At 51.8% G+C, this 12,875-nt stretch overlaps 1 protein-coding gene across 8 annotated transcripts in view; it reads right to left on the reverse strand.

Moving 5' to 3' along the window:
* Nucleotides 1–12,875, reverse strand: part of tjp1b (tight junction protein 1b) — a 281,606-nt gene that overhangs the window by 21,342 nt on the left and 247,389 nt on the right. For all 8 annotated transcript variants that reach the window (XM_036960733.1, XM_036960722.1, XM_036960745.1 and 5 more), the window contains 5 exons: nucleotides 11,033–11,141; nucleotides 8,912–9,131; nucleotides 5,020–5,204; nucleotides 4,235–4,330; nucleotides 4,044–4,126 (listed from right to left, as the gene is read on the reverse strand). In XM_036960733.1, coding sequence (XP_036816628.1) covers nucleotides 4,044–4,126; nucleotides 4,235–4,330; nucleotides 5,020–5,204; nucleotides 8,912–9,131; nucleotides 11,033–11,141 — 693 coding nt within the window. The remainder of the gene's footprint in view (nucleotides 1–4,043; nucleotides 4,127–4,234; nucleotides 4,331–5,019; nucleotides 5,205–8,911; nucleotides 9,132–11,032; nucleotides 11,142–12,875) is intronic.

Raw genomic sequence — 12,875 nt, forward strand, 5'->3', positions numbered from 1 at the left:
TTCCTCCTATTGGATCAGAGGGCCTCAACACAGTCAGTGATTCCTCCTATTGGATCAGAGGGCCTCAACACAGTCAGTGATTCCTCCTATTGGATCAGAGGGCCTCAACACAGTCAGTGATTCCTCCTATTGGATCAGAGGGCCTCAACACAGTCAGTGATTCCTCCTATTGGATCAGAGGGCCTCAACACAGTCAGTGATTCCTTCTACTGGGGAAGAGGGCCTCAACACAGTCAGTGATTCCTTCTACTGGGGAAGAGGGCCTCAACACAGTCAGTGATTCCTCCTATTGGATCAGAGGGCCTCAACACAGTCAGTGATTCCTCCTATTGGATCAGAGGGCCTCAACACAGTCAGTGATTCCTCCTACTGGGGCAGAGGGCCTCAACACAGTCAGTGATTCCTCCTACTGGGGAAGAGGGCCTCAACACAGTCAGTGATTCCTCCTACTGGGGAAGAGGGCCTCAACACAGTCAGTGATTCCTCCTATTGGATCAGAGGGCCTCAACACAGTCAGTGATTCCTTCTACTGGGGAAGAGGGCCTCAACACAGTCAGTGATTCCTCCTACTGGATCAGAGGGCCTCAACACAGTCAGTGATTCCTCCTATTGGATCAGAGGGCCTCAACACAGTCAGTGATTCCTCCTACTGGGTCAGAGGGCCTCAACACAGTCAGTGATTCCTTCTACTGGGTCAGAGGGCCTCAACACAGTCAGTGATTCCTCCTACTGGGTCAGAGGGCCTCAACACAGTCAGTGATTCCTCCTACTGGGTCAGAGGGCCTCAACACAGTCAGTGATTCCTTCTACTGGGTCAGAGGGCCTCAACACAGTCAGTGATTCCTCCTACTGGGTCAGAGGGCCTCAACACAGTCAGTGATTCCTCCTATTGGATCAGAGGGCCTCAACACAGTCAGTGATTCCTTCTACTGGGGCAGAGGGCCTCAACACAGTCAGTGATTCCTCCTACTGGGGAAGAGGGCCTCAACACAGTCAGTGATTCCTCCTACTGGGGCAGAGGGCCTCAACACAGTCAGTGATTCCTCCTATTGGATCAGAGGGCCTCAACACAGTCAGTGATTCCTTCTACTGGGGCAGAGGGCCTCAACACAGTCAGTGATTCCTCCTACTGGGGAAGAGGGCCTCAACACAGTCAGTGATTCCTCCTACTGGATCAGAGGGCCTCAACACAGTCAGTGATTCCTTCTACTGGGGAAGAGGGCCTCAACACAGTCAGTGATTCCTCCTACTGGGGAAGAGGGCCTCAACACAGTCAGTGATTCCTCCTACTGGGGCAGAGGGCCTCAACACAGTCAGTGATTCCTCCTACTGGGGCAGAGGGCCTCAACACAGTCAGTGATTCCTCCTACTGGGGCAGAGGGCCTCAACACAGTCAGTGATTCCTCCTACTGGGGCAGAGGGCCTCAACACAGTCAGTGATTCCTTCTACTGGGTCAGAGGGCCTCAACACAGTCAGTGATTCCTTCTACTGGGTCAGAGGGCCTCAACACAGTCAGTGATTCCTCCTACTGGGTCAGAGGGCCTCAACACAGTCAGTGATTCCTTCTACTGGGGAAGAGGGCCTCAACACAGTCAGTGATTCCTTCTACTGGGTCAGAGGGCCTCAACACAGTCAGTGATTCCTTCTACTGGGTCAGAGGGCCTCAACACAGTCAGGGATTCCTCCTACTGGGGCAGAGGGCCTCAACACAGTCAGTGATTCCTTCTACTGGGGCAGAGGGCCTCAACACAGTCAGTGATTCCTCCTACTGGGTCAGAGGGCCTCAACACAGTCAGTGATTCCTTCTACTGGGGAAGAGGGCCTCAACACAGTCAGTGATTCCTCCTACTGGGGCAGAGGGCCTCAACACAGTCAGTGATTCCTCCTACTGGGTCAGAGGGCCTCAACACAGTCAGTGATTCCTTCTACTGGGGAAGAGGGCCTCAACACAGTCAGTGATTCCTCCTACTGGGGCAGAGGGCCTCAACACAGTCAGTGATTCCTCCTACTGGGTCAGAGGGCCTCAACACAGTCAGTGATTCCTTCTACTGGGTCAGAGGGCCTCAACACAGTCAGTGATTCCTCCTACTGGGTCAGAGGGCCTCAACACAGTCAGTGATTCCTTCTACTGGGGAAGAGGGCCTCAACACAGTCAGTGATTCCTTCTACTGGGGAAGAGGGCCTCAACACAGTCAGTGATTCCTTCTACTGGGGAAGAGGGCCTCAACACAGTCAGTGATTCCTTCTACTGGGGAAGAGGGCCTCAACACAGTCAGTGATTCCTTCTACTGGGGAAGAGGGCCTCAACACAGTCAGTGATTCCTCCTACTGGGGAAGAGGGCCTCAACACAGTCAGTGATTCCTCCTACTGGGGAAGAGGGCCTCAACACAGTCAGTGATTCCTCCTACTGGGGAAGAGGGCCTCAACACAGTCAGTGATTCCTCCTACTGGGTCAGAGGGCCTCAACACAGTCAGTGATTCCTCCTACTGGGTCAGAGGGCCTCAACACAGTCAGTGATTCCTCCTACTGGGTCAGAGGGCCTCAACACAGTCAGTGATTCCTCCTACTGGGGCAGAGGGCCTCAACACAGTCAGTGATTCCTCCTACTGGGGCAGAGGGCCTCAACACAGTCAGTGATTCCTCCTACTGGGGCAGAGGGCCTCAACACAGTCAGTGATTCCTCCTACTGGGGCAGAGGGCCTCAACACAGTCAGTGATTCCTCCTACTGGGTCAGACGGCCTCAACACAGTCAGTGATTCCTTCAACTGGGGCAGAGTGCCTCAACACAGTCAGTGATTCCTCCTACTGGATCAGAGGGCCTCAACACAGTCAGTGATTCCTCCTACTGGATCAGAGGGCCTCAACACAGTCAGTGTATCTCCTACTGGGGCAGAGGGCCTCAACACAGTCAGTGTATCTCCTACTGGGGCAGAGGGCCTCAACACAGTCAGTGATTCCTCCTACTGGATCAGAGGGCCTCAACACAGTCAGTGATTCCTCCTACTGGATCAGAGGGCCTCAACACAGTCAGTGATTCCTTCTACTGGGGCAGAGGGCCTCAACACAGTCAGTGATTCCTCCTACTGGGTCAGAGGGCCTCAACACAGTCAGTGATTCCTCCTACTGGGGCAGAGGGCCTCAACACAGTCAGTGATTCCTCCTACTGGGTCAGAGGGCCTCAACACAGTCAGTGATTCCTTCTACTGGGGCAGAGGGCCTCAACACAGTCAGTGATTCCTCCTACTGGATCAGAGGGCCTCAACACAGTCAGTGATTCCTCCTACTGGATCAGAGGGCCTCAACACAGTCAGTGATTCCTCCTACTGGATCAGAGGGCCTCAACACAGTCAGTGATTCCTTCTACTGGGGCAGAGGGCCTCAACACAGTCAGTGATTCCTCCTACTGGGGCAGAGGGCCTCAACACAGTCAGTGATTCCTCCTACTGGATCAGAGGGCCTCAACACAGTCAGTGATTCCTTCTACTGGGGCAGAGGGCCTCAACACAGTCAGTGATTCCTCCTACTGGGGCAGAGGGCCTCAACACAGTCAGTGATTCCTCCTACTGGGGCAGAGGGCCTCAACACAGTCAGTGATTCCTCTTACTGGGGCAGAGGGCCTCAACACAGTCAGTGTATCTCCTACTGGGGCAGAGGGCCTTAACACAGTCAGTGATTCCTCCTACTGGGTCAGAGGGCCTCAACACAGTCAGTGATTCCTCCTACTGGGGCAGAGGGCCTCAACGCAGTCAGTGTATCTCCTACTGGGGCAGAGGGCCTCAACACAGTCAGTGATTCCTCCTACTGGAGTAGAGGGCCTCAACACAGTCAGTGATTCTCCAGTGAATCCTGTTCTCTTTTCATCATGAGTGGAATAGAAAATGGACAACAAAGACAACATTTGGAAAAAGCTAATTCTGCATCACCAAACATGTCTAAAGAGAATGTCATTCCACAATAATTCCAAAACGAAATTCCTCAAATCAAAATGAGTCCTATTGAAATGAGTGACTGTACGTGCTAATGAAGAGGGAAAACTCACTCTGTCGATGATCTGTTTGATGGTGTGGAGACGGATGATTCCCGAACTACGCTGGTCTTTCCCTGCGTCTCTAGGTTCACTCTCTGAAACACACGGGGAAAGAAATAGTTTCATTGCGTTTAATCGTTCTATAATGAACTCGTTTTTTAAATGGAATTATCACGTCATTTCAATACACTTCTGTTACTCACTTGCGAGCTCGAAAAGATCGGGCTCCTCTCGGGAGAGCTTCTCTCGTGCCACGTCAGCGATGGGTCCAAATATCACCACAGGCCTCAGGAAACCAGCTGGACAAACACACCCCCAACAGAAGGCCATCAAAAGCACATTAAACTGAGTGGGAGGATTAGTGATTTTTATTGGGCTCTCCGTTAGCTGTGGAAGACGCAACAGATACTCGTCCTGGTTTCCACACAAAACGTTGGAAACATGTCAAAATACAGAACGCTAATGGACACACAACTTTAACACGAATTTATAACTAAAACTACACAACTAAAGAAAATACACATTCTAAAAGCAATAACAGTTGTTGCATTTAAAAACAGCGTAACAAGTTAGTAAAAGCAGAATATTTGGGTCAGGGTTGTGTAGCAGCAAACCGTAGTGTTTACAACCCACCCCAGGGGTCTTTTTCACCCCTCTATCAATTGAAAGACAATATTTATAGTTGGCGCTACGTTATGAAAGCTCACCACTATTAGAGACAGGTTAAGATTTACAAGAGTAGCTAGAGAGGAGGGCTGAGGGAGGAGGGGCTAGAAAGGAGGGCTGAGGGAGGAGGGGCTAGAGATGAGGGGCTGTGGGAGGAGGGGTTATGGAGGAGGGGCTATGGAGGAGGGGCTAGAGAGGAGGGGCTAGAGAGAGGAGTGGCTAGGGAGGAGGAGCTGAGGGAGGAGGAGCTGAGGGAGGAGGCTTTATGTTTTTTAGCACAGATAAGAATTTATAATGTTATAACAAGGCAAGTCATCCTCACCTTCTCTAAGCACCACCCTCTCGTATGCAGGGAACTTGGACTGGACGGGCTGGGCCGACAGGTCCTCTCTGCTCTTCCTCAGGTTCCTCTTGGAGCTCCTCAGGCCCCTGAACCTCCAGAAGTCTGCCCTGTCGCCCCCTGCTGTCTTGGGGAGGCTGTACTGCACGCTGGACAGCTGCTCCGCTCTGGAGACAGATAGAGGAGAGGGAGTTGGATAACTAACTAACTCGATAACTAACTCGATAATTAACCCTAACCCTGCTGTCTTGGGGAGGCTGTATTTCACGCCCAGAGTGGAGAGAAGTTTGTTATTATGTTTTTCTCTGTAAAAGAGAATGAGATTAGGTCTCCCGAGTGGTGCAGTGGTTTAAGGTAGTCCAGGCTCTGTCGTAGCCGGCCATGACTGGGAGTTCCATGGGGCGGCGCACAATTGGCCCAGCGTCGTCCGGGTTAGGGGAGAGTTTGGCCCAGCGTCGTCCGGGTTAGGGGAGGGTTTGGCCCAGCGTCGTCCGGGTTAGTGGAGGGTTTGGCCCAGCGTCGTCCGGGTTAGGGGAGGGTTTGGCCCAGCGTCGTCCGGGTTAGGAGAGGGTTTGGCCCAGCGTCGTCCGGGTTAGTGGAGGGTTTGGCCCAGCGTCGTCCGGGTTAGTGAATGAGATTAGGTCTCCCGAGTGGTGCAGTGGTTTAAGTTAGTCCAGGCTCTGTCGTAGCCGGCCATGACTGGGAGTTCCATGGGGCGGCGCACAATTGGCCCAGCGTCGTCCGGGTTAGTGGAGGGTTTGGCCCAGCGTCGTCCGGGTTAGTGGAGGGTTTGGCCCAGCGTCGTCCGGGTAAGGGGAGGGTTTGGCCCAGCGTCGTCCGGGTTAGTGGAGGGTTTGGCCCAGCGTCGTCCGGGTTAGGGGAGGGTTTGGCCCAGCGTCGTCCGGGTTAGGGGAGGGTTTGGCCCAGCGTCGTCCGGGTTAGGGGAGGGTTTGGCCCAGCATCATCCGGGTTAGTGGAGGGTTTGGCCCAGCGTCGTCCGGGTTAGTGGAGGGTTTGGCCCAGCGTCGTCCGGGTAAGGGGAGGGTTTGGCCCAGCGTCGTCCGGGTTAGGAGAGGGTTTGGCCCAGCGTCGTCCGGGTTAGTGGAGGGTTTGGCCCAGCGTCGTCCGGGTTAGTGAATGAGATTAGGTCTCCCGAGTGGTGCAGTGGTTTAAGTTAGTCCAGGCTCTGTCGTAGCCGGCCATGACTGGGAGTTCCATGGGGCGGCGCACAATTGGCCCAGCGTCGTCCGGGTTAGTGGAGGGTTTGGCCCAGCGTCGTCCGGGTTAGTGGAGGGTTTGGCCCAGCGTCGTCCGGGTAAGGGGAGGGTTTGGCCCAGCGTCGTCCGGGTTAGTGGAGGGTTTGGCCCAGCGTCGTCCGGGTTAGGGGAGGGTTTGGCCCAGCGTCGTCCGGGTTAGGGGAGGGTTTGGCCCAGCGTCGTCCGGGTTAGGGGAGGGTTTGGCCCAGCATCATCCGGGTTAGTGGAGGGTTTGGCCCAGCGTCGTCCGGGTTAGGGGAGGGTTTGGTCCTGCCTTGTCCGGGTTAGGGGAGGGTTTGGTCCAGCGTCGTCCGGGTTAGGGGAGGGTTTGGCCTAGCGTCGTCCGGGTTAGGGGAGGGTTTGGCCCAGCGTCGTCCGGGTTAGGGGAGGGTTTGACCCAGCATCGTCCGGGTTAGGGGAGGGTTTGGCCCAGCGTCGTCCGGGTTAGGGGAGGGTTTGGTCCAGCGTCGTCCGGGTTAGGGGAGGGTTTGGCTCAGCGTCGTCCGGGTTAGGGGAGGGTTCGGCCCAGCGTCGTCCGGGTTAGGGGAGGGTTTGGCCCAGCGTCGTCCGGGTTAGGGGAGGGTTCGGCCCAGCGTCGTCCGGGTTAGGGGAGGGTTTGGCCCAGCGTCGTCCGGGTTAGGGGAGGGTTTGGCCTAGCGTCGTCCGGGTTAGTGGAGGGTTTGGCCCAGCGTCGTCCGGGTTAGGGGAGGGTTTGGCCCAGCGTCGTCCGGGTTAGTGGAGGGTTTGGCCCAGCGTCGTCCGGGTTAGTGGAGGGTTTGGCCCAGCGTCGTCCGGGTTAGTGGAGGGTTTGGCCCAGCGTCGTCCGGGTTAGGGGAGGGTTTGGCCCAGCGTCGTCCGGGTTAGGATAGGGTTTGGCCCAGCAATGCCTGGAGTAAGGGGAGGGTTTGGCCCAGCGTCGTCCAGGTTAGGGGAGGGTTTGGCCCAGCGTCGTCCGGGTTAGGGGAGGGTTTGGCCCAGCGTCGTCCGGGTTAGGGGAGGGTTTGGCCCAGCGTCGTCCGGGTTAGGGGAGGGTTTGGCCCAGCGTCGTCCGGGTTAGGATAGGGTTTGGCCCAGCAATGCCTGGAGTAAGGGGAGGGTTTGGCCCAGCGTCGTCCAGGTTAGGGGAGGGTTTGGCCCAGCGTCGTCCGGGTTAGTGGAGGGTTTGGCCCAGCGTCGTCCGGGTTAGGGCAGGGTTTGGCCCAGCGTCGTCCGGGTTAGGGGAGGGTTTGGTCCAGCGTCGTCCGGGTTAGGGGAGGGTTTGGCCCAGCGTCGTCCGGGTTAGTGGAGGGTTTGGCCCAGCGTCGTCCGGGTTAGTGGAGGGTTTGGCCCAGCGTCGTCCGGGTTAGTGGAGGGTTTGGCCCAGCGTCGTCCGGGTTAGGGGAGGGTTTGGCCCAGCGTCGTCCGGGTTAGGATAGGGTTTGGCCCAGCAATGCCTGGAGTAAGGGGAGGGTTTGGCCCAGCGTCGTCCGGGTTAGGGGAGGGTTTGGCCCAGCGTCGTCCGGGTTAGGGGAGGGTTTGGCCCAGCGTCGTCCGGGTTAGGGGAGGGTTTGGCCCAGCGTCGTCCGGGTTAGGGGAAGGGTTTGGCCCAGCGTCGTCCGGGTTAGTGGAGGATTTGGTCCAGCGTCGTCCGGGTTAGGGGAGGGTTTGGCCCAGCGTCGTCCGGGTTAGGATAGGGTTTGGCCCAGCAATGCCTGGAGTAAGGGGAGGGTTTGGCCCAGCGTCGTCCGGGTTAGGGGAGGGTTTGGCCGGCAGGGATGTCCTTGTCCTATCGCGCTCTAGCGACTCCTGTGGCGGGCCGGGCTCAGTGGACGCTGACACGGTCACCAGGTGTACGGTGTTTCCTCTGACATATTGGTGTGGCTGGTTTCCGGGTTAAGTGGGCATTGTGTCAAGAAGCAGTGCGGCTTGGCAGGGTCGTGTTTCGGAGGACGCATGGCTCTCGACCTTTGCCTCTCCCAAGTCCGTACGGGAGTTCCAGCGATGAGCTAAGACTGTAACTACCAATTGGATACCACGAAATTGGGGAGAAAAAATGTATTTTAAAAAATGAGAACGAGATTTAGTTCTCTGTATAACTCAGATGATGAAGGTCTATTGATTGAAATGTTGGTGAAAAATATGCATGGAATATGCATTTATGCATGAAATATGCATTTTTGGGGAATCAAAATCACCGGTGTGCTGGAGTTGCTTTTCTATTCAGAACAAGAGAATGAGAGGGACAGACAGAGTTCTTGGTAGAGACACCTCTGTAGAGGGCTTTCATGTGTCTGTGACACTGTCCAGTAAACTTGGCACGGCTAACGTCAATACTGCCAACACAGAGGCACTTACATGGCAATGATAATCATAACAAATGTGGTTAAAGCTACGAGAGGACAACGTGACGTTAACATTGTTCTGATGACTTGTGACCCGTGTGAATCTTCCCCTATTATTTTAACACATTTACATGATTGTCTAAAAACCAGGTAAGTTATACAGAACACATTCTGTTTTCAAATAAACAAAACTGATTTCTGTGAAAACTCAACCTCATTATGGCTTGCTGATAAACAGCCAGAGAGGAGCCAAAATGGACAGGACTGAAGAGAAGACGGAAATAGTGTCATTATCACCTGTTCTTGTTAGGTATGATGCCTCTCTCCACTTCCTGATGGTTCTTCCCTATGCGGATGGCCAGCCAGGAGCCCAGCTTGCCGTTGTACAGGGTGTCCACCACTCTGAACACCTCTCCCTTGTTGAAGCTCAGGCCGTACGGAGACTCCTTCTCATACTCAAAGTGGGTCCGGATGTAGAACGAGTCGCCCACATCAGACTCCACGATCCGCCGGTACACTGGACCAGAACACAGACTGAGTTTGAGTATCAGAGTTGGAGACAGAGAGTTGAGAGGCAGAGAGTTGAAAGACATAGTTAAGAGAGAGACAGAGAGTTAAGAGAGAGAGAGAGAGAGTTAAGAGAAAGACAGAGAGTTGAGACAGAGTTAAGAGAGAGACAGAGACAGAGAGTTAAGAGAGAGACCGAGTCAGAGTTAGAGACAGAGTCAGAGTTAGAGACAGAGTCAGACAGAGACAGAGTTAGACAGAGACAGTCAGACAGAGTCAGAGTTAGAGACAGAGTTAGAGTCAGAGACAGAGTCAGAGACAGAGTCACAGTCAGAGTTAGAGACACAGTCAGAGAGAGTCAGACAGAGTCAGAGTTAGAGACAGAGTTAGAGTCAGAGACAGAGTCAGAGACAGAGTCACAGTCAGAGTTAGAGACACAGTCAGAGTTAGAGACAGAGTTAGAGACAGAGACAGAGACAGACAGAAAGGAGAGCAGAGCAGAGCAATAGAGATAAATCTCAGATGATGGAAGTTCAACTGGTCCCAATTAGCTTCCCCTCCATTACCTTGGCCCTAATTATTTGATGATTGCAGATCTGTATGGTGGAAGCTCCACCACTAAACTGATTGTACCTATCGGAACCTTCAGATAAACTGATTGTACCTATCGGAACCTTCAGATAAACTGATTGTACCTATCGGAACCTTCAGATAAACTGATTGTACCTATCGGAACCTTCAGATAAACTGATTGTACCTATATGAACCATCAGATAAACTGATTGTACCTATCGGAACCTTCAGATAAACTGATTGTACCTATCGGAACCATTAGATAAACTGATTGTACCTATCGGAACCTTCAGATAAACTGATTGTACCTATCGGAACCTTCAGATAAACTGATTGTACCTATCGGAACCATCAGATAAACTGATTGTACCTATCGGAACCATCAGATAAACTGATTGTACCTATCGGAACCTTCAGATGAACTGATTGTACCTATCGGAACCTTCAAATGAACTGATTGTACCTTTCGAACCTTCAGATAAACTGATTGTACCTTTCGGAACCTTCAGATAAACTGATTGTACCTATCGGAACCTTCAAATGAACTGATTGTACCTTTCGAACCTTCAGATAAACTGATTGTACCTATCGGAACCTTCAGATAAACTGATTGTACCTTTCGGAACCTTCAGATAAACTGATTGTACCTATCGGATCCTTCAAATGAACTGATTGTATCTTTCGAACCTTCAAATTAACTGATTGTACCTTTCGAACCTTCAGATAAACTGATTGTATCTTTCGGAACCTTCAGATAAACTGATTGTACCTTTCGGAACCTTCAGATAAACTGATTGTACCTATCGGAACCATTAGATAAACTGATTGTACCTATCGGAACCATTAGATAAACTGATTGTACCTTTCGGAACCTTCAGATAAACTGATTGTACCTTTCGGAACCTTCAGATAAACTGATTGTACCTTTCGAACCTTCAGATAAACTGATTGTACCTTTCGGAACCTTCAGATAAACTGATTGTACATATCGGAACCTTCAGATCTGCAAATATTGATATATAACAGTGTTTTTCAAACCTCTCCTCAGGGATTCCCAGACATAAAAAAAAAAATATATATATATATATATATATATATATATATATATTCTTTTTAATAGCTAACCCTGAACTAGCTCCTCACCTGATTCAAGTAGTCATCGGCTTGATGATTAGTTGACCAGTTGAATCAGGTAAGCTAGCTGTGGAATAGTTCAAATACATGGACCGTCTGGGGATCTCCGAGGAGACGTTTGAAAAACCCTGGGAGGGATGGAGTGAAAGGGACCAGTCCTCAGTCTGCGATTCATCCAGTTTCCTCTCGTCCTCCTGCACTCACCATCCTTCTTCTTCTGGGCCAGGATGGTGACCTCTTCACCTTTAGGGAGGTCAAGGAGGAACAGCACCGCCTCTTCTCGGATTATATTTGCAAAATCTACATTATTAACCTGGGAAAAGATGAAGAAAATAGGAAGGTTGTCCAACGGTAACCACGGTGACGTTTCATATGGTCTACGTTTGTGGATTGTAGAATCTATAACAGATCACAGCACAACACATGTTGATGATGTGGGCCTTGGAAAGAATCGAGGACATGAAAAGGGTTGTCCCTTGTCATGTTGAACAGAACAGTCGTGAAGAGAGCACGACAAAGCCTATTTCCCCTCAGGAAACTAAAAATATTTGGCACGGGTCCTCAGATCCTCAAAAGGTTCTACAGCTGCACCATCGAGAGCATCCTGGCTGGTTTGCATCGCTGCCTGGTATGGCAACTGCTCGACCTCCGACCGCAAGGCACTCCTGAGGGTAGTGCGTACGGCCCAGTACGTCACTGGGGCCAAGCTTCCTGCCATCAAGGACCTCTACACCAGGCGGTGTCAGAGGAAGGCCCTAAAAATGGTCAAAGACTCCAGACACTCTAGTCATAGACTGTTCTCTCTGCTACCGCACGGCAAGCAGTATCTGAGAGCCACGTCTAGGTCCAAAAGGCTTCTTAACAGCTTCTACCCCCAAGCCATAAGACTGCTGAACAATTAATCAAAGGGCTACCCAGACTCCTCGTTTATGCTGCTGCTAGTCTCTGTTTATTATCTATGCATTTTTAACTCTTCCGTACATGTCCATATTAACTCAATTACCTCGACTAACCGGTGCCCCCGCACATTGACTCTGTACCGGTACCCCCTGTATATAGCCTCCACATTGACTCTGTACCGGTACCCCCCTGTATATAGCCTCCACATTGACTCTGTACCGTAACACCCTGTATATAGCCTCCACATTGACTCTGTACCGTAATACCCTGTATATAGCCTCCACATTGACTCTGTACCGGTACCCCCTGTATATAGCCTCCACATTGACTCTGTACCGTAATACCATGTATATAGCCTCCACATTGACTCTGTACCGTAAAACCCTGTATATAGCCTCCACATTGACTCTGTACCGGTACCCCCTGTATATAGCCTCCACATTGACTCTGTACCGTAACACCCTGTATATAGCCTCCACATTGACTCTGTACCGGTACCCCCTGTATATAGCCTCCACACCCTGTATATAGCCTCCACATTGACTCTGTACTGGTACCCCCTGTATATAGCCTCCACATTGACTCTGTACCGTAACACCCTGTATATAGCCTCCACATTGACTCTATACCGTAACACCCTGTATATAGCCTCCACATTGACTCTGTACCGTAATACCCTGTATATAGCCTCCACATTGACTCTGTACCGGTACCCCCTGTATATAGCCTCCACATTGACTCTGTACCGTAACACCCTGTATATAGCCTCCACATTGACTCTGTACTGGTACCCCCTGTATATAGCCTCCACATTGACTCTGTACCGTAACACCCTGTATATAGTCTCCACATTGACTCTGTACCGGTACCCCTGTATATAGCCTCCACATTGACTCTGTACCGTAATACCCTGTATATAGCCTCCACATTGACTCTGTACCGGTACCCCCCTGTATATAGCCTCCACATTGACTCTGTACCGGTACCCCCTGTATATAGCCTCCACATTGACTCTGTACCGTAATACCCTGTATATAGCCTCCACATTGACTCTATAACGTAATACCCTGTATATAGCCTCCACATTGACACAGCACTTTCTGTACAGCACTTTGAGATATCAGCTGATGTACGAAGGGCTATATAA

The sequence above is a fragment of the Oncorhynchus mykiss genome, chromosome 2 (assembly GCF_013265735.2).
Source record: "Oncorhynchus mykiss isolate Arlee chromosome 2, USDA_OmykA_1.1, whole genome shotgun sequence".
Taxonomy (NCBI): domain Eukaryota; kingdom Metazoa; phylum Chordata; class Actinopteri; order Salmoniformes; family Salmonidae; genus Oncorhynchus; species Oncorhynchus mykiss.